General features: G+C 35.4%; 2 protein-coding genes and 1 pseudogene across 2 annotated transcripts; all 3 read right to left on the reverse strand.

Moving 5' to 3' along the window:
- Positions 1-571: 571 nt before the first annotated feature.
- LOC124229422 (olfactory receptor 5M9) lies at positions 572-1504 on the reverse strand. The gene has a single exon (XM_046644633.1). It carries the CDS (start codon positions 1502-1504, stop codon positions 572-574), a length of 933 nt encoding a protein of 310 aa, XP_046500589.1.
- A 7203-nt stretch (positions 1505-8707) lies between these two features.
- On the reverse strand, positions 8708-9639 carry LOC124229539 (olfactory receptor 5M3-like; annotated as a pseudogene).
- A 7257-nt stretch (positions 9640-16896) lies between these two features.
- On the reverse strand, positions 16897-17850 carry LOC124229653 (olfactory receptor 5AP2). The gene has a single exon (XM_046645010.1). The coding sequence runs from the start codon at positions 17848-17850 to the stop codon at positions 16897-16899; it is 954 nt and encodes a 317-aa protein (XP_046500966.1).
- Positions 17851-19481: the final 1631 nt, after the last annotated feature.

A 19481-nucleotide genomic window follows, 5' to 3' on the forward strand; every position in this document is an offset into this window, starting at 1 on the left:
AATGCATACTGAGGACAAATCTTGTGATCGTACTGAGAGAATAGTTAAAGATTCTGAATACAATTTCATTTTAAAAAAATCCTTGTATATTTAAATATTACAGAACACTTTAGGTAAATCAGGGTCCATCAACATCCTGTAGTCCTGGAAAAGAGATGAATTCTTATTCTTTTTCTCAAGAAAGTATATATTTCATGTGAAATCTAGGTCAAGGAGCATGTGCATATAGAAAATATTCTAGGACGTCATGTTTGACTCTAAAAAGGGTACCTCAAAATTAACATTTCTTTATCTAAACTTATTTATAAGTTCCTCCTATAACTAGACTTAGCACAATTTTAAATACATTGTGAATAACACTAATATGTCAGTTTCAATAATATGATTACATATGTAGGATAAAGCAAGCTTAGTAATTAGAGTCCGTTCATGGGATACAGCTTCAGGGTATTAGATTGGACCTTTTAGTATTTGTAAGTGTTGGCTTTAGAAAGTCCTTCTTCAGCTAGAATTTTTATGCCTCGATATTTATAATAGGTAGCAGCATCATATAAAAATATCTATTGCAGTTTCACTGCCCCAAGTTTGCTTTGATGATTGCTTTGTTGACAGCCTCTTTCACATCCTTGTTTCTCAAACTGTAGATCATAGGATTCAGCATGGGGATCACTGTGGTATAAAACACAGTCACCATTTTCCCCTGCTCCACAGAATCCTCAGTGGGCCGTCTGAGATACATGAATATCAGAGTCCCATAAAACAGGCTAACAGCTGTCAAGTGGGACCCACAAGTGGAGAAAGCCTTTCTCCTCCCATCAGCAGAGTGCATGCGTAGCACAGCTACTACGATGAGAGTATAGGAGGTGAGGACCACTGAGAGAGAATATGTGAAATTAATTCCAGCAATAACAATCATTGTGTATTCTTTGATGTGGACACCCCCACAGGCAATCTTGATGAGAGGAGGATCTGCACAATAAAAATGGTTGACTTCAAAGTTTCCACAGAAGTACAAGCCATACGTCCACAGTGTGCATATTAGACTCACAGAGAATCCATAGACATAAGGTACAGAGATGAGCCGAACACAGACAGTCCTGGACATTTTACTGCCATAAAGTAGAGGTTTGCAGATGGCCATGTAGCGATCAAAGGCCATCACCGCCAAGATATAGACCTCCACGTGGACAAGGGCAATGAAAAAGTAACACTGCACCAAACACCCAACATAAGAAATGGTTTTTGTCTCTGATAACAAGTTTTCCAGCATTTTGGGGGTGACATTGGAAGACAAGCACGCATCCACAAAAGACAAATGACTCAAGAAAAAGTACATAGGGCTCTGAAGCTTGGGACTGATGCTGATCAAAATGATCATACCAATATTCCCTAAAAGGGTGATCATGTAAACTAGTAGGAACACCACAAAAAAGAGAACTTTAAGTTCCTGACGACTGGTCAACCCCAGAAGAATAAATTCTGTCACATCCGTGAAATTTGGCATTGCCTTCACATAGGCTCAATGTGTATTGCCTAAGGACAAATAAAAAGCATGAATATCTTTATTTTATTCTTGAAACTTTTTTTTTTGTACCAATTACTTCTCTGCTTTCTTTCTTTCTTTTCATTTTTTAAAGATTGGCACCTGAGCTAACATTTGTTGCCAATCGTCTTTTTTTTTTCCTCTTCTTCTCCCCAAATCTCCCCAGTACATTGTTATATACTCTAGTTGTAGGTCCTTCTGGCTCTGCTATGTGGATTGCTGCCTCAGTGTGGCTTGATGAGCAGTGTTACTTCTACACCCAGGATGCGAACCGTAAAACTCTGGATCACCAAAGGGAGTGCATGAACATAACCACTCGGCCATGGGGCCAGCCCCTTCTGGAAAATTTTGAGTCACATTTATCCTTATTACAATTCATATAATTTAAAAATCAATGCAGATTTTGCACAATGTCCAAGATGAGAATGTATAAGTGTAATGTTTTGTTTAATAAGACTTATAGGTAGTTACAATTAATGTTTATCAGTTTTCTAACAGTAAAATAGCATATTACATTCATTGATAACATATATTATTAAAATTAGACATTTCTACTTTGCTAAATTATTACAATATGATATCACCACAGGGCTCAATTATGACTAAAGCCAGGCTAGGACTTGTCAGTGGTAATTGGTGTTACAATCTAGTTATTGACATAATTATCCTCCATGATGCAGCATATGATATCATATGCTTTCAACACATGAAATCCCTAGTCATCTTATTTTGTTTAGCTAAACGTTATGCTTGTTTAATTGCTACTACTCTTAGCAGTAAAGGGATTTAACAGCTCAGGCTCTGTCAGTTGTAAACTACAAGTGGTTCAATGACCTAGCACACACTATCAACATTATGTCAATAGATAAAGGTCATGAGGCAAAGTTTAGGTGACAAGTTTTAATAACCACTGTGTCTGGTTTTCAGAAGCAATCAATTCAATTTATAATTATTGTATTCAAATTTAATGTCACTACAAGGGAAATTTTCCCTCCAATATTTTCTCCTTTTAATACACTTCCCCAGTTTACTTCTTTCAAGAAGTAAAAACTTGACATGGATCTTAAGGATGTGTCTGTAGGATTAGAATCATCTTGGGAATTTAAATTCTCCATAGGAACAGTGAAGAATACAGTATTGATTTATACTTGGGCTTCTGTTTATACTTGCTTATAATAATTCATATTATAAATATTAAAGTCAATTATATGTCAGATATATTTGTTATATCTAGAAATATTCTAAATTTTGGGAATATGAAGATAAACAAGTAATACAAGATTCTGGCTTGCATCAGGATCTCTTCTTGTTAAAAAGGAGTAAATAATAAACAAATATACAAATTAGATATTTTACAGAGTGGAGCTGCTATGAGAAAACTACAGCATGCTAGTAAGATAAGAAATAAGGGGAGGTGAGGTACAGACAGAGTGATCAACGAAGATCTCTGAAGAGGTGACTTGACTTGGCAAGAAGAGCCAGCTATGCAGACATATGAAGGAAGAAGGGAATGCAAATGCAAAAGCTCAGAAGAGGAAATAGTAGCTTGGCATGTTGAAAAAGAGTGCTGCTTGAGATATTCCTTTATATATTAAAAAGTATATGAGCTCTGATTCTATCATGACCCCCTCCAATTAGTAGCATAGTGCATTTGGGAAGTTAATTAATCTCTACGAATTATTTTTTTACCCTTAAATTGCTTAATATGGAAGTTAAATATACCATACTTAATGTAAACTGAACATATAACATAGTAGACGCTAAAGTTTTAGTTCTGAACTAAACTTTCCTTTTCTATAGATTTCCTGGATTGTAGCTCATCTGTTTTGGCTCCTTTTAGGTGTGGAAATACTTACCCAGATGAGAGCTACAGACTCTGTATGGGAAATAGAGCTAAGGTCAGAAATTTCTCTTTGTAAAAACAGCTGGTCCCTCGCCATGAATAGATAACTCTGTAATTAACGATTAATGGTACTATTAAACTGTTTTAAGTATAAAACAAAGAAAAAGCATCAAAGCATCTAAAAAGCACAAACTAGTACCTCTCCAATCTTAGTTCATGTATAATGTGTGTATTTCTCTTCGTTACACATAATTGTTAGTTCTGTGGTAGTGTTCTTTGTCTCATTTATTTTGGAATTCTTAAACTGTCCAGCTTATTTGCGACATTTAACAGATATTCAGGAATATATTCACACATATGATTTTTTTAAAACATATTGATGTCTAGATCAGCTTCACATATCACATTACAATATTCCAATATTATTAAAACGATCCAAGAAAGATTGCTGTAGGGGCAACAGGTTGAAATGTATAATATTAGTAGGGATAGCAACATTTATTGAATGCTTACTAAACCTTTTGCATGACACAGGATAGTAGCATCATCACTTTACAAATGAGGAAACTGAAGCACTGAAAGACTAAGAAGGTCTCCCTGGGTCAGTTGTCTGCCATTTGATGAGATTGGGATGCAAACCAATTAATTTGACTGCAGTCTTGTACTCTTAATAACTTTATATTGCTGGTCTTTTGATAACCCATTTGCTATTCTATTTCTATCCATTTAAATTTCATTTTGATTTTCCTCCAAGATGCAAGAAAGTTACTCTTCTAGTATTTCATCTTTGAGGCTCTAGGATAGCCTTAGTGCGACCCTGAAATAGGGTAAACTACAAAGATATTGGACCACTTCTTCTCCCTACTCCCCTAAGTTTAGGTGATCACATAAACTTGGGAAGAGGCAACCAAATGACTTCTGAGTTAGAACCAATTTATTACAGACATGTGCATCATTCATCAAGGCAATGGAGAAGATGGGATGCATAATTTACAAATAAGGAACTCTATTTTTATTAACCTTTCAATAATTTCTCTTGAAGAAAAACAGTGAAGGTATAATTACTGGTCCAAGTATCCCACTGATGCAAGATCTTCAACTCCATTCACATAGATTTTGACACAACAACATGAAAATCAATAGCCTTGGTAGAGAAGAGTCAAAGGGTAAAAAATCATAAATAAAAAATTTGCAATTGGTAAGTTTGCTTGTGACAATGAGCTTGTAACAAGCGCATTCTTATGATGTTTTGAATAAACTCTGGATAGAAATAAGAATATTTCCCAGTAATATAATTCCACACAGAAGAAGACTGTGATAATGAATAAGTCTAAAAATGAGGTCTCAGTCTTCTCTTCAAAATATAAATAAAAATTAAAAGATTTGACTGCATTCATCTGTACTGTAAAGCATATACAATTTGCAGACCCACCTTCAGCAAAGGAGAACAGCAGATCAAAATTTCTCACTATTTATAACTGAATCTTCAACATTGAGAACATTCAGAGCGCCTCCTTAAGCAACTGTCTGGGTAATTACGGAAGAAACATTGAGTGAAATTCGAGAAATATCTCAGGGGTAGGAGGAGTTAAGGAGCATAATTGGAACAATAATTCTTATAATAAAATTAAGAAATCAAAATTCTTGATGTCATGGAATAAACTCTAACCTTCACACGAATTCTTCTCTCTTTCATTCACGCTCAACAATTATGCATCTCAGGAAAATATTCTTGGTTTGCACCACGTAAAATTTCGGTCCGTCACTTTCTTTTCTGTTGTGCTACAGTTCTAATGAGCACCACCTGGGGGCTGGCCCCGTGGCCGAGTGGTTAAGTTCGCGCGCTCCGCTGCAGGCGGCCCAGTGTTTCGTTGGTTCGAATCCTGGGCGCGGACATGGCACTGCTCATCAGACCACGCTGAGGCAGCGTCCCACATGCCACAACTAGAAGGAACCACAACGAATAATATACAACTATGTAGCGGGGGGCTTTGGGGAGAAAAAGGAAAAAATAAAATCTTAAAAAAAAAAATATTATAATGAGCACCACCTGTCAGGATATACAATCACATAATGCATGCCTTATGCATCTCATAGTTTTTTTTATAGATGTCAGATGCCTCGACAATGTAAATCACTTGCGAACACTGGTGGAAAATGAGTCCAAGTAGAGGTCATTGGTGAAGTAGCCAATTATAGTGAACAATTTGTCTCACTGAATTTAGGCTTTTCTGGGTGTCAGTAGAGCATTGACTTTGAAGTCAGGCAGATCAGGAATAAAACCTTGGCTCTCCCACTTCAACCACATCATCTTGGGTAAGTAACAATTCTCAGCATCAATACTCATCACTAGAACCGGAAAACTACTATCTTACAGAGTGATGTGAGGATCTCCAATAATATCGATGTAACTCTCAGCACAATTCCTATCCCATATGTAACACTTAAAAAAATTGAAATTATTTGGAGAGTTTGACCACAAATCAGTTTACAATTATGATCTGACAACCACTATAGTATTGTGACTAATATTATCCTTATGTTGAAGAAAAAATATGCATATGTTAGATAGTGATGAGTTTAAGATTCTCAACCAAGATTAGGTAGCTAGTAGGTTAAAGAAGCAGAATGCCAACCTGGGCTGTTAAGAGACTCTAAACTATATACTAATTACATTTATTTAGTCTGGAAGATTAGGGAAAATTATTGTGCTCAGGCAAAGTTTTCCTCTGCATTCTTCAGTCGCCAAGTACCCAGAACTTCTGAGTCCCTTCTCAGTTATTATGGAGAAAGTCTATGAGATGAACTCATTATCACCAGGGAATTCTGATGTAATATGCACTCTCTCAAGGAAATGTGCATCTGAAAAAAAGAAAGTGTGTGTGTGTGTGTGTGTGTATGTCAGAGGGAGCAAGAAATAGAGAGATTGACAGAAGAGAGAAAGATGCTTTATGGTTAGATGTTGGAGATTCTTAAATGTAATGAAGTTGATAGATTTAGAAATAAATGTAGCAATAAGATCCATGTTTAAAAGTATTTTATGGAATTGTTCTGAATGTTTAGCAAATGGCAAAATTGCTTTAGGTTCTGCCAAGGAATTTAGACTGATGGAAATATGAGCCAATAGAGACCTCAAAGATCAGAGAGTACACGCTAGAAGTTAACTAGATGAATTGCAAAAAGTGACTTCTCCAAGGTCACCAACAGATTAATTTGAAATTTGTAAACTCAAACCAGAAACATGGTTTAACCATTGACGTTGGCATCATAATTCTCCATGGAACACTCTTTAAAAAACTAACTAAATGTCTTTCCAATAAAGTAAGTAGAGAAAGGATTTCACATATGAAAACAAAGAGATAACAAAGGTCATCCAAATCCACCTGCTAACACCTATTAAAATGCTTTAAATTTGTACTTTGAATTCTTATCACACACACGCAAATTAACTATATATGGTGATAGATGCTAACTTAGACTTATTGTGGTGATCCTTTCTCAATGTATACGAATATGGAATTACTAGGCTGCACACCTGAAAATAATAAAATATTGTACGCCCATGATACCTCAATCAAAATAATTTTTTAAAACATCGTTTGAAATTTATTAGTCATCAGCAAATAATATGATATATCAAGAGTTCCCCAATACATAGTTTTATTACCAAAACAAACAACTTTTATCTCACCTCAAAAGTGACAGTAAGTATGTTAGCTCTTAAATTCTTTAGGAAGTTCAAAGTTTACAACTATAATTTAATCTAAAATAGCAATGTGTTTATATGGAAATCGCTTTAAAGTGTTGCCCAAGATATATGTGAGTATGTGAAAATGAGTTCATATTCATTTCTAGTTTCTCTTAAGGAAAATGAAAACTCAAAATTGGACAAAGAGAAGGGTTTTTTCTCATATTGCATCAATTTTGTTCTATAGATGCTTCTTTGCAGATGAATTTGCAATTAATTAAATGTGTAATTTAAACATATGTATTAAATTTCTTTATGTGTTTCCTACAACAAAATAAAAGATCATCTATGTATATATATATGTATGAATACACTTTTGTGTGTATGTATGTTCATATTTATTTGTGTCTTATATTTATTTATATTTATTTATGGGACATAGAGACCAAAGGAAGTCCAAGTGACAAAATTGTTGCCTCGTGCTTATACTTCCTAAAAATGAAGTAGAATAAAAGTGTGAACCAAGTCCTGTTAATATATTATGGCAGCATATGTTATTTTTTAACTCTCAATAGGCCATTCTAAATGCTTTATTTCTTTCAAACACAAAAATTATTTTAAAATATTTAAGTTCCATATCTTAGCTGCAGATGTGCGAAATACAATTTATTAAGTGGAATCTGGAGAGCTGTGCTTTCAAAATGACACATCTATCCACTAATTCTACCCACTCTTCAGTGAGACCGAAGACACTTTGGCGGGGACACATGTGAAGTGCACAATTCTGTCCCTGGCAACGTTGGAGTTGAAATATGGTGGTTACTGGAATCTGTAAAAGAAAGACACTTATCATATTGTGGCTTGTAAACACCAAAAATGTAAAAAAGAATTAAATACAATAACATTGCTATTTCCAAAGCAGTACTCTCTGGACAGACCAAACCTTCACAATGAAAGAAGCCTTAAACCTTAAACAATCTCATAACCATCAGAGAGATGACTATTTTTATGGCCTCATGCTGGACAACTAAATGAAATATGCTGTCACTTTTCTGCCCCAAATTACTCTCTAAGTGGGCAAATTGATAAGTATTTCCCAAATTCGTACTCTTTATTTATTTATTTTTTTTGAGGAAGATTTGCCCTGAGCTAGCATCTGCCACTAGTCCTCCTCTTTTTAGTTGAGGAAGAGTGGCCCTGAGCTAACATCCATGTACACCTTCCTCTACTTTATATGTGGGATGCCAAACACAGCATGGCTTGACAAGTGGTGCATAGGTCCACACCTGGGATCTGAACCAGAGAACCCCATGCCACAGAAGCAGAATGTGGGAACTTAACCCCTGAACCACTGGGCCAGCCCCTCATCCACTTCATTTTTGAATAAGAAAAACAAAAGCTTTTTGTTCCAGCTAAATAGTTGATAAATTTCAATTAATGTACCTATGAACTTTAGTTCAAATATCCTTTTCAATTAATTAATTTATTATTTTTTAATTAATCCTATACTCACAACTACAGGAATGGGGTAATGTACTTTTTCCTCTGAATTTGAGACTTTGTAAATGAGCAATAACCAGTTGCCAAATAAATACTGATGAAACATAGAAGACAAAATTAATTCAATTTTATTTTATTTTGTTAAACATGCTCTGCTGATCACTTTGTTCATGGCTTCTTTCACATCCTTATTCCTCAGACTGCAAGTCATGGGATTCAACATAGGGATCACTGTGGTATAAAACACAGCCGCCATTTCCTCCTGCTCCACAGACTCCTCTGTGGGACGTCTGAGATACATAAAGATAAGAGTTCCATAAAAATGATGACAGCTGTCAAATGGGACCCACAGGTGGAAAAAGGCTTCCGCTTTCCTTCTTCTGAGTGCATCTGTAGAATAGCAATGAGAATGAACAGATATGATGTGATAATTATACTCAGAGAATACGTGAATTTAATGCCTGCAAGTGTGATCATTGTATATTCTTTTACAAAGGTCCCAGCGCAGGTTATTTTGATGAGAGGTGGGTTTGCACAGTAGAAGTGGTTGATCTCAATTTTCCCACAGAAGTACAAGCCATAAGTCCATAATGCTGCTGCCAGACTAATCAAAACACCATATCTATAAGGGAAAGAAATCAGTTGAATATAGACAACCCTTGACATTTTGCTGCCATAGAGCAGAGGGTTTCCAATTGCCATATATCTATCAAATGCCATCACAACAAGAATAAAAATTTCCATATGGGCAAGGGCAATGGAGAAGAAACACTGGATTATACAACCAGCATAAGAAATAGTTTTTGTCTCTGATAACAGGTTTTCCAACAATTTAGGGGTGACGTTAGAAGAAAAGCACACATTAACAAATGACAAGTGACTGAGGAAAAACTACACAGGACTGTTAAGCTGTAGACTGACCTTAACTAACATGATCATGCCAATATTACACACTATGGTGATAACATAGACCACCAGGAAGAGGGTGAAGAGAACTTGCCATTCCCGATGGCTGGTTAGTCCCAAAAGAATAAACTCTGTCACATCAGTGAAATTGAGCATTTCCTCAGTTCTAAGTCAATATTAATTACTAACTCCATTGATAGCTAAAAGGAGATAAATTTTGAAATCAAGTATTGATTATTTATTAATGTATATCTTTATCCCTGCCTCTTTTCATTGTTTCCTTTATTAAATATTTGACTGCACTTCGCCATTCTTTTCAACAAATCATTTCTGAAGACTTGCTAGGTAACAGACTCTCTAGAGGATACTAAGATGAGTAAATACACAGGCCCTATTACTCAGTGGGCATACGAAATATTGTGATTGAAACCTGCTAGTACTAAATATAGTGGTTAGCCAAATTCCCAAGACTTCTTAAAGATTCCTTGTTTCCAATACTGCTGTGTTTGGTAGTTTTATATTTGTAAGATATTTATAAGGGTTATAGATTTCTTTTCGACTTAGCTCAAAAATAATTACTTCACCTCTTTTTCATTCTAAGCATATTCCCCATGATTAGAGGTGGAAGCCACTTAGTCAAATAACTTATCAGCCCTAAATGGCAGATAAAAAAATCCTTTGAATCTAACCTCATGCTTGCACTTATTTAAATTGAGGAGAAACAAACAGATCACAGTAGTCCTCAAAGCCAAGGATAAAACCACTTATACACATTAATACATCATGCATATTCTCTGGATATGGACTCTTTTGCAAATCAAACACATAATTATAATCTTCTAGATATCATTAACTGTTATGTCCTCAATATTCAAAGAGAAATGACAGAGAAATTAATGTCAGTATGCATAGCAGTATTAATGTAAATAAACTTTCTAAAACCATGATATATTGTTACAAAATTATAGTGGGGGCAGAAGTTGGGTAATGATTGACCCTTCTTTGGAAATCCAGTGGACTTCTAGGAAAGCTTCTTGAATATTTTTCAAATTTCCTCTCAAATATAAATGGTATCATATCGACCTTTTCCCAGAACAATAGTTCACTAATTATTTTCCTGAGGAAACACTAGTGCCTTGCCTCATGTTAACAGGTATTATGAAGAAAAATCCACAAGTGTTTACTCATCAAATAATAGTGAGAAATCTTCGTGTCTTATTCAATCTCTTAGAGATAGACAATGTACCTAATAAAGTTCAACTATGAGAAGTTTTGTGGGAAAGAATTGTTATGCTTAGTCTAGCTAGAATTTACTTATCGTGAAAATATGAGAAAGAGAGAGAGATTCCATCAGCATCAATGAATATTCACATTCTGTAGAACATCGAGTGTAATGCTATCTGGTAAGACTCTCAAGACAGCCTTTCAACAGGACAATGAATTTCTTGGAGACGGGATTGTGATAAGCCCTCCAAATGCTAAATGTCGTTTATAGGAAAATTGATTATTCCTAAAAGCCTTATTTTAACCTCCAGGAGTATACTTAGTTCAACAACAATTTGATGGACTTTATTCATAGTTATCACTAGGTAGTGAGCAGGAAAGATAAGAGTAGCTGAGAAGATAAACTTTATCCCCATAGTGAAAATAAATAGGTTCTTATCAACACAGGTAATCTATTGCCTACCACTCACCCGATTGTAAAGACACTTTTTCTCAGGAGAAAGAAAGCTACCAACCAAAGCATACTAGACTGAGACTAGATACTGCAGAGTCTCAGGCTAATTAATGAAAAAATGAGGTGTTAATGGTTTAAAAATGTTAAGAATAGTAACAGTTAAAGTTATCTAAAATTGGATAAACTGCCTTGGAATATATTTATGTATATGCTGAAAATCTATTACGGAGTTGGTAAGTTCATCTCTGAAATTATTTTCTTTATGATATAAACAGTGTGATAATTTTTTGGACTCAACTCCAAAAGAAAAGGCAATAAAGGCAAAAATATAAAAGTGAGAGTACATTCAACTGAAAAGCTTCTGCACAGCAAAAAAAAAAAAAAAAAAACACCAACAAAACGAAAAGGCAACCAATTGAATGGGAGAAAATATTTGAGAATCACATATCTGATAAGTGGTTGACATCCAAAATGTATAAAGAACACAATTAACTCAATAACAAAAAAACAAACAATCTGATTAAAAAATAGGCAAGGGATATGAATAAGCATTTTTCCCAAGAAAAGATACAAATGATCAACAGGTACATGAAAAGATGCTCAACATCACTAATCATCAAGCAATTGCAAATAAAAACCACAATGAGAGATTACCTCATATCTGTTAGAATGCCTATTAACAAAAAGACAAGAAATAAGTGTTGACGAGGATGTAGAGAAAAGGCAACTCTTGTATACTGTTGATGGGAATGTAAATTGGTACATGCAGTATGGAAAACAGTACAGAAGTTGCTCAAAAAATTAAAATTAGAACTACCACATGATCCAGCAATTCCACTTTCTTATCTGAAGAAAAGGAAACACTAATTCTAAAAGGAATATGCACTCCCATGTTCATTGCAGCATTAACAATAGTGAAGATATGAAAACAACTTAAATGTCCATTGTTGGATGAGTGGATAAAGATGTGTATAAAGTAGTATACACAATGGTATACTACTCAGCTGTAAAAAAAAAAGACGAAATCTTGCCATTTGAAACAACATGGATGGACCTCGAGGGCATGATCCTGAGGGAAATAAGCCAGACAGAGAAAGATAAATACAGTATGATTTCGCTTACATGAAGAATCTTAAAACAACCAAAAAAACCCCACAAACAAGCTCAGAGATACAGAGAACAGACTGGTGACTGGCAGAGGTGGGGAGTAGGAGGTGGGCAAAAAGAGTGAAGGTGGTTAAAAAGTACAAACTTCCAGTTATAAAATTAATAAGTCATAGGGATATCATGTACAGCACGGTGACTACAGTCAGTATTACTATGTTGCATATTTGAAAATTACTGAGAATAGATCTTAAAAGTCCTCATCACAAGAAAAAAATGTTTGCAACTACACATCAGGATGACTGTTAACGGGACTTATTGTGGGAACCATTTTGCATTATGTACAAATAGAGAATTATTATGTTCTACACCTGAAATTAATATAATGTTATATGTTGATTATACCTCAATAAAAATATTAATTGGCCACATATAAAAAATAAATAAGATGAAATTGTTTGTTTTATGATATAAAGAACACCAGTATTTCTGTATAATCCCAGTGTCTTCTCCCCATCCACACTCAGCCTCAAAAGTTTATGTTAACTTTATTGGATTCACTCTCCTGTCAAAGAGGTTTTCCATGGTCAATATGACATTGTTTGATTTTAAGCATACAGATTTACATACAGATTTACAGAGACAAATGAAGCTTTGAGAATATACATGATCACATTGACTTGGAGTTGAGCATCAATCTACTGTGCGTAAAGCAGAGTTTCCATTAAATTATATTGAAGTTTAATTCAATGGTGCTCACTTTGTTACTGTTCGGCTCACCATTCAAATCAAAGCATGTGTATTAATAAACTGGCCAAAATTCTTTATCTATCAATGTATCATTCATGTTACAAAATTTAAATTACCGTCTTAAAGGAATGTTTTTTCAAGTGTTTGAGCAATAAAAGATAGCATGAAATCACAGGGCAGAAAGTATTAACATATAATAATATTTTGTTTGGGGTTTTTTATTACATATTTTCTCAAATATGTATGGTAATTGTCTGTGGCATTTATACAACTTTCTTTTATTTTTGAGGAAGATTAGCCCTGAGTTAACTACTGTCAATCCTCCTATTTTTGCTTAGGAAGACTGGCCCTGAACTAACATCCATGCCCATCTTCCTCTGTTTTATACATGGGACACCCACCACAGCATGGCTTTTACCAAGCGGTGCCATGTCTGCATCTGGGATCCGAACCAGCGAACCCCAGGCTGCTGAAGAGTGGAACGTGCAAACTTAACTGCTGCACCACCAGGCCAGCTCCTATACAACATTCATAAAGCTAAATAATGAAAACTAAAGGCAGAAAAATTATAAATCAGTTGCATTTTGACTAGCAATTAAGTGAATATGATGGATGCGTTGCTTTGGTCCCAACAGTGTGAAGTAAATGTGTTATAAACTGCTACTGCGCTTTCATATAAGACCTGTGATGACTCACTTCTCCCTAACGTTTCTTTTTCTCTTTTGAACTTCTGTAGAACCTTTCTTATATAAATATAAACCTAATTTTAAGCTAATTTTTAAATATGGAAGCCCACTAAAACGATAAACTAGTTGTTCATCAAAAAATTGTTTTCATTTTTTAGGGGAAAAGAAAAAAAGCTCGTACCAAGCAGGAAGACGGCTTGATAAAGTAATCCCCCTCTCTGCTGTGTATCTGCTCTGTAGAGTGTTGCTGTGTTCTCAGGTTTGGATATGCTCCTTGAAGCTCTGGAAAGGAGAGGACACGTGTTTTGATTATTTGTCTCAAGCATGCTGAGCATTATTATGAGTTGTTCGTGAACATGTCCAGTCCACAGGAACAGGAACAAGAAAAACAGGTCACAGATAGACTGCTCAAGCAATGCTAGCTTATTTTTTAAAAATGCATTTAGTTTTGAAACAAATAAACTCCCTAACCAAGAAGAAATTGGAATTTTAAAGTTTCACAGGTTCATGCACAAAGAAAAATTAGTGAAAAATATGTTTTAGACATCATCATAGATGTAGAGGAAATACAAAGAAGAGAGATTTTTGTATCTAAAAAGAGGTTATAAACATGTCAACAGACCATGCTGATGTCTGAATCAACAGAATACACCTACAGCTGCCTGTGTTTTCACCTTTATGCATTTTGCAAAGATTTGCTATAGAGGAATTCTTCTTTGGAAAGTCAAATCTGACAGCATGGTGCCAAAGATATTAGCACAAAAAAAGATATAAAAGATATTGGTGTTAGTTCTTCACAAAAGCTGAATACATCAAAACCTGAGTGGTGGTTAGCCAGGTAACAGATCATGATGGTGAACTTGTGGGGAAAGTGGAATGGTTAGATCTCATCTTAGGGAGTATGAGGTCTGGAAAAAAGCAGAGGGTTTGTGGACCTCTGAAGCACTTAGAAGATTTTCCGTACAATCTAAAAGGAAACATATATACACAAACCTCCCATATTATCTCACTCTGTATTTCAAATTAAATTCCTAGAAAATGAGGACTTTTTCCCTCAGACCAGGCATAAGGAGAATTCCTCTTAAAGAATTCTGTTTCTATTGTCAGTCCTTTGCTGAATTCTGGCTCTATAGCTTATTTTATGAACTTGGGCAGCTTTTACTCTTGTTTCATTATGTTTTTGATGTCTCTATGCCTTAACGTGATGCAAGATTAATAATAGCATTAATTTCATTGTGTGGTTAAAAGAAAAGTGATATTACACATTAACATAATAAATATGCAAGGCACAATTATTATTAAATGCATTCCTGGAAATTGTAGCTTGCATGAAGAGTTTGTAATAATCAAATAATGAAATCTCTATAGAAAATTTATTTTTCCCTCTCTCTTGTAAACACATACACATCTACACAGATAATATTTATAGACTAATTAATGTTAATTACTGGTAATTAATAAAGAGTAAAAAGTAAAATCTAAGATGCAAGCTTCATCAGACAATTCTAGATAAATGCATTTTTATACCAACCCCAGAATGAAGAGAAATATCCTCAGATAGCATGCAGAATTGACAAGTGAATGCTCCATGAGGGATGGTAAACAACGTATACCAGGCAAAAGAGAAAGTGGAAGTCCACAAGGGAACTTTCTTTAAATGCCTGCCTTAGGATAAAAGAAGCAATTAAGAAGCTTCCCCTAGACGCGACCCTGAAGATAGTACATCTCTAGAGAAAGACCTGACTGTTACATTTTATTTTGTTAATATCAGATTTGAACAATTTTATTTTTTCCTCAAACTCGAGTTATTTTGATTGTGTCCTGGGATCAAATAACAAAATTTGCTTTGGGTTTGCATCACACTAAACTTGGTGTTGGTGTAATTCAGCCTCCACACGCCAATCCTATGTTCTGTTTTTCATGTTCTGTGTCACTTGGTTTTTCCAGTGAAAGATGCAACAAGTATTATTCCCTATAACTAAAACTATAGTGTAACTAGTCTTTTTCAGGGGTGAAGTAGTCTCACTTGAAGCATGTGGAGCACTAGTATAATCCCTCAGGGTCTGGCATAGATAGTAGAGTTGAAAGAAACAGGGAGTAGGCATTTACCTGATTCCAAATCATTAGGCTTCCTTCAACATGCTATCTCATCAAAAAAGATTGTTTCCCCATTGTCCCTACATTGACAGCACCCCACCCCACTACAATGAGCAACAGATAATTTAATTTAATAAATATTTATTGAAAACTATGTGAAATATGAGAGACGTAGAGATAAAAAGTTAATCTATGTTGATTACTACCCTCAAAATATTCCAATTAAATCACAAAGTCAGTAAAATATTCCTGTTATTGCTGTGGCACCATATATCATAAAACTTGATAAGGCTCTTTCTTGTATCTTACCTGGTACATTTGGCATCCATGTGAGTGGAATCATTTTATTATTTATTATGGATGATGTAGTACACCACCCAGATTTGCCTTTCAGCATTGATGTATTTATGTCCCCACCTTCTAAGTGTATTGCAACTGACACTTCACAGCTGAATTCTGCTCTTGCAATTGTCCCTGCTGAAATGAATTGCAATGCCCCAGATTATACCGTCTCCCAGTGGGTGACTCATATCCAAAACTGGTCATTATGGAGGTACAAACTAGTCATTATAGCCTTCTTTTTTTCACAATTTGGGATATCTCTGAAGTATCATCTCAGTTCCAGAGCTCCATGTGGCACTGGTTGAGTACTGTGTTGCAACTTCATAACAATTCAACTTCTATCCAATCCTGCTTCCATCACTCCCTCGCAGGTATTGTTCCTGGAAATACTCTCCAGTAAACTTCTGGCAGACAGATATCTATTTCAGAGCCTATTTGCCCAGATCTCCATCAAAGACATCAATGCACATATAACAAAACTAAGATTAATAAAAGATAAATATGTAAATTGGAACTTAAACCCGGATTAGCTAATTCCAAGTATTTTGATACTTTTTTTACCAGACATCACCCTCCCCCACTGTGTTGATTCATAATGTAGGCCTAAGGATAGACATTGATGACAACAGGAGATTAAGAAGTAGCCCTCATTTTAAACAATCTTCTTTAAAACGGAAAAAAAAGCTTCAGTAATCAGAAAATAAAATTAATAAGAAAATATATTTTCTTCTTCTTAACAGGATGGTATGTAACATGGCTTTACAGGATGTATTTCTGTAAGATCTTCTTTAGGGCCTCTTTCACATCCTTATTTTTCAAACTGTATATGAGAGGATTTAGCATAGGGATCACTGCTGTATAAAACACAGAGACAATCTTGTCCTGCTCCATTGAGTAGCTAGATGTAGGGCGCAAGTACATGAAGAGAATTGTCCCAAAGAATATAGTGACAGCCATGAGGTGGGAGGCACAGGTCGAGAAGGCTTTGTGCCTGCCCTCTAATGAGCACATCCTCAAGATGGCAATGAGGATACACAGATAGGAAATGAGGACAATCATAACACAGCTGATGACAATAAAACTGGAGAAAGCCATGATCACAATACCATTGATGTGGGTGTCAGAGCAAGAGAGTTTGAGCAGGGGTGGGGTGTCACAATAGAAATGGTTTATGCTATTAGGGCCACAAAAGGACAATCTGAAAGTCATCCCTGTGTGTATGGCTGCATTTCCAAAGCCTTCTAGGAATGAGGTAGCTACTAGCAAGAAGCAAATTCTCCCAGATATAAGAACTGGGTACAGCAGAGGGTTCCAAATGGCTGCATAGCGGTCATATGCCATCATGGCCAACAGGAAGCATTCAGTCCCTAAGAAAGAGGCAAAGAAGTAGAACTGGGCAACACATCCATTAAAAGAAATGGCCTTATTGTCAGCCACAAGGTTCACCAGCATCTTAGGAGTTACAGAAGATGAGCAAGAGGCATCAACAAAGGAGAGGCTGCTGAGAAAGAAGTACATGGGGTTGTGGAGAGAGGGATCAATCTTAATTAACACAATCATCCCTAAATTACCCACGATGGTTGCCATGTAGATTAACAAAAACAATTCAAAGAAGACAACTTGTAGATCTGAATTATCTGAGAGTCCTAAGAGAATAAATTCTGTCACTTCTGTTTGATTTCTGCGTTGGACCTCTTTCATATATCCCGTCATTTTAGCTGCAATAAGAGAAAATATGGAAAGTGGTATTGGGTCAGATGAATATATGACAGAGATATAAACATCTTTTTACTGACATATACATATACAAATTCTACAGAGGAGTGCAAAGTGAAAAAGATAGTAAAAAGTATGTTGGACTTAATGGCATGTCAAAAGACATTAAAAGACTGGGTCTGTGTTCTATGTGTATTATCTACTAACTAATGATATTGAAACATTAACTAAGATCAGGTCTGGCATTAACTATTTATTTAAAAATTACAGGAACTTATCCCTAAGAAGTATTTGTCTTCCCTTTTTATGATAAATAAATTAATTGATATATCAACATGCCCTCTACACACAATTTCTGGAGAAACATGGTGAAACGAATTCAGGCCACTGACTATTCCATGATAATACTAATGGAACAAATAAAAAATATTGAAAGTTAGCAAAATTAATCAACGGTGTCAAACAAGAAGAAAGAGTTGAATTTCCTGGGGGATAGGGGGAACTTTAAAAATTGATGGCCATGTAATGAAACAGGATATTCCCATGTAGCTGTCATGGATCAAACCTTGCCCTAATTTCCTAGTGTCAGCATCTACCTACAGAAAAAAAAAAAAGGTGTTAGTTAAATATTGAGAATTTTGAATAATTACCCCCATTATTTAGATAATCAGATTGTAAGAATGAGTAGAATCCCAGACAAAAGTAATAGAACAAGCCACAGCAGTGAAAACCCCTGCCTAACACTCAGGTTCACAAGATTACAACAGAACCAGAAAACACCAAGCAGCAGGTGGAATATTTCAGCCACTGTACTGAACTGGGGGATAATTTACCTCCAGATCATCTAAGCAGAAATAAGATCCACCCCTCATAATCTATAATGAAGCCAAATACAGGACCAAAAAAAGAAGAAAAAGGACAAAGATAACTCAAAATAGATGCCCAACCTAGATCTTACAAGTAAAAGTTTAGCAACAGCTCCAGTGGAATTCTTCACTTTCACGTCAGTCCTCTATCCCTTCTATGACCTTAGATTATTGAACAATAGATAAAAATGGACTAGGCTAACTGTCAAATCATAGCTCAAAGTGTTAAATCCTTTATCTCTCACAGCAGGAAGTTATTTGACACTGTCTAAAATGAAAACATGTGACCAAAGTAACCTAACAGCTGTGTTAACATTGAAGATAATGGATCTACTCAGCAAAGTTGGGGAGAAGAGTGGGCAGGAACTGGTTCCACTCTCACAGACACTGCCATACACAGAAGTGCTTACCCATGCTCTGCTACACCTACTTTCCATTGGGATAGGGGCTCAATACCCTAAAAAATAAAAAAAAAAAACCTAGTAATTTTATAAAGTAATATAATGCTTTCCAAGTGTCGTTGCACTCATTATCTTATCTGAGCCTCACAACAAATCAGTGAGGGAGTGAAGTATAGGACTTTCTCAGCTAATTGGTGGTGAATCCTGGCCTAGATCGTAGATCTCTCAATGCAAAATTATTTGTTATTCCTCAATACTACATTGCCTCTCTCTCTACTTTACTGGACAGATAATAGAGCCTGGGTCTTCTTCCTTGGAACAAGCTTGTTCTTTCAACTTCAAAGGACAGAATCACCAGAAG

The sequence above is a fragment of the Equus quagga genome, chromosome 17, assembly GCF_021613505.1.
Source record: "Equus quagga isolate Etosha38 chromosome 17, UCLA_HA_Equagga_1.0, whole genome shotgun sequence".
NCBI classification, from domain to species: domain Eukaryota; kingdom Metazoa; phylum Chordata; class Mammalia; order Perissodactyla; family Equidae; genus Equus; species Equus quagga.

Coding starts and splice junctions, on each gene's coding strand:
- LOC124229422 (XM_046644633.1), bottom strand. CDS start 1,504: ATGCCAAATTTCACGGATGTGACAGAATTTATTCTTCTGGGGTTGACC.
- LOC124229653 (XM_046645010.1), bottom strand. CDS start 17,850: ATGACGGGATATATGAAAGAGGTCCAACGCAGAAATCAAACAGAAGTG.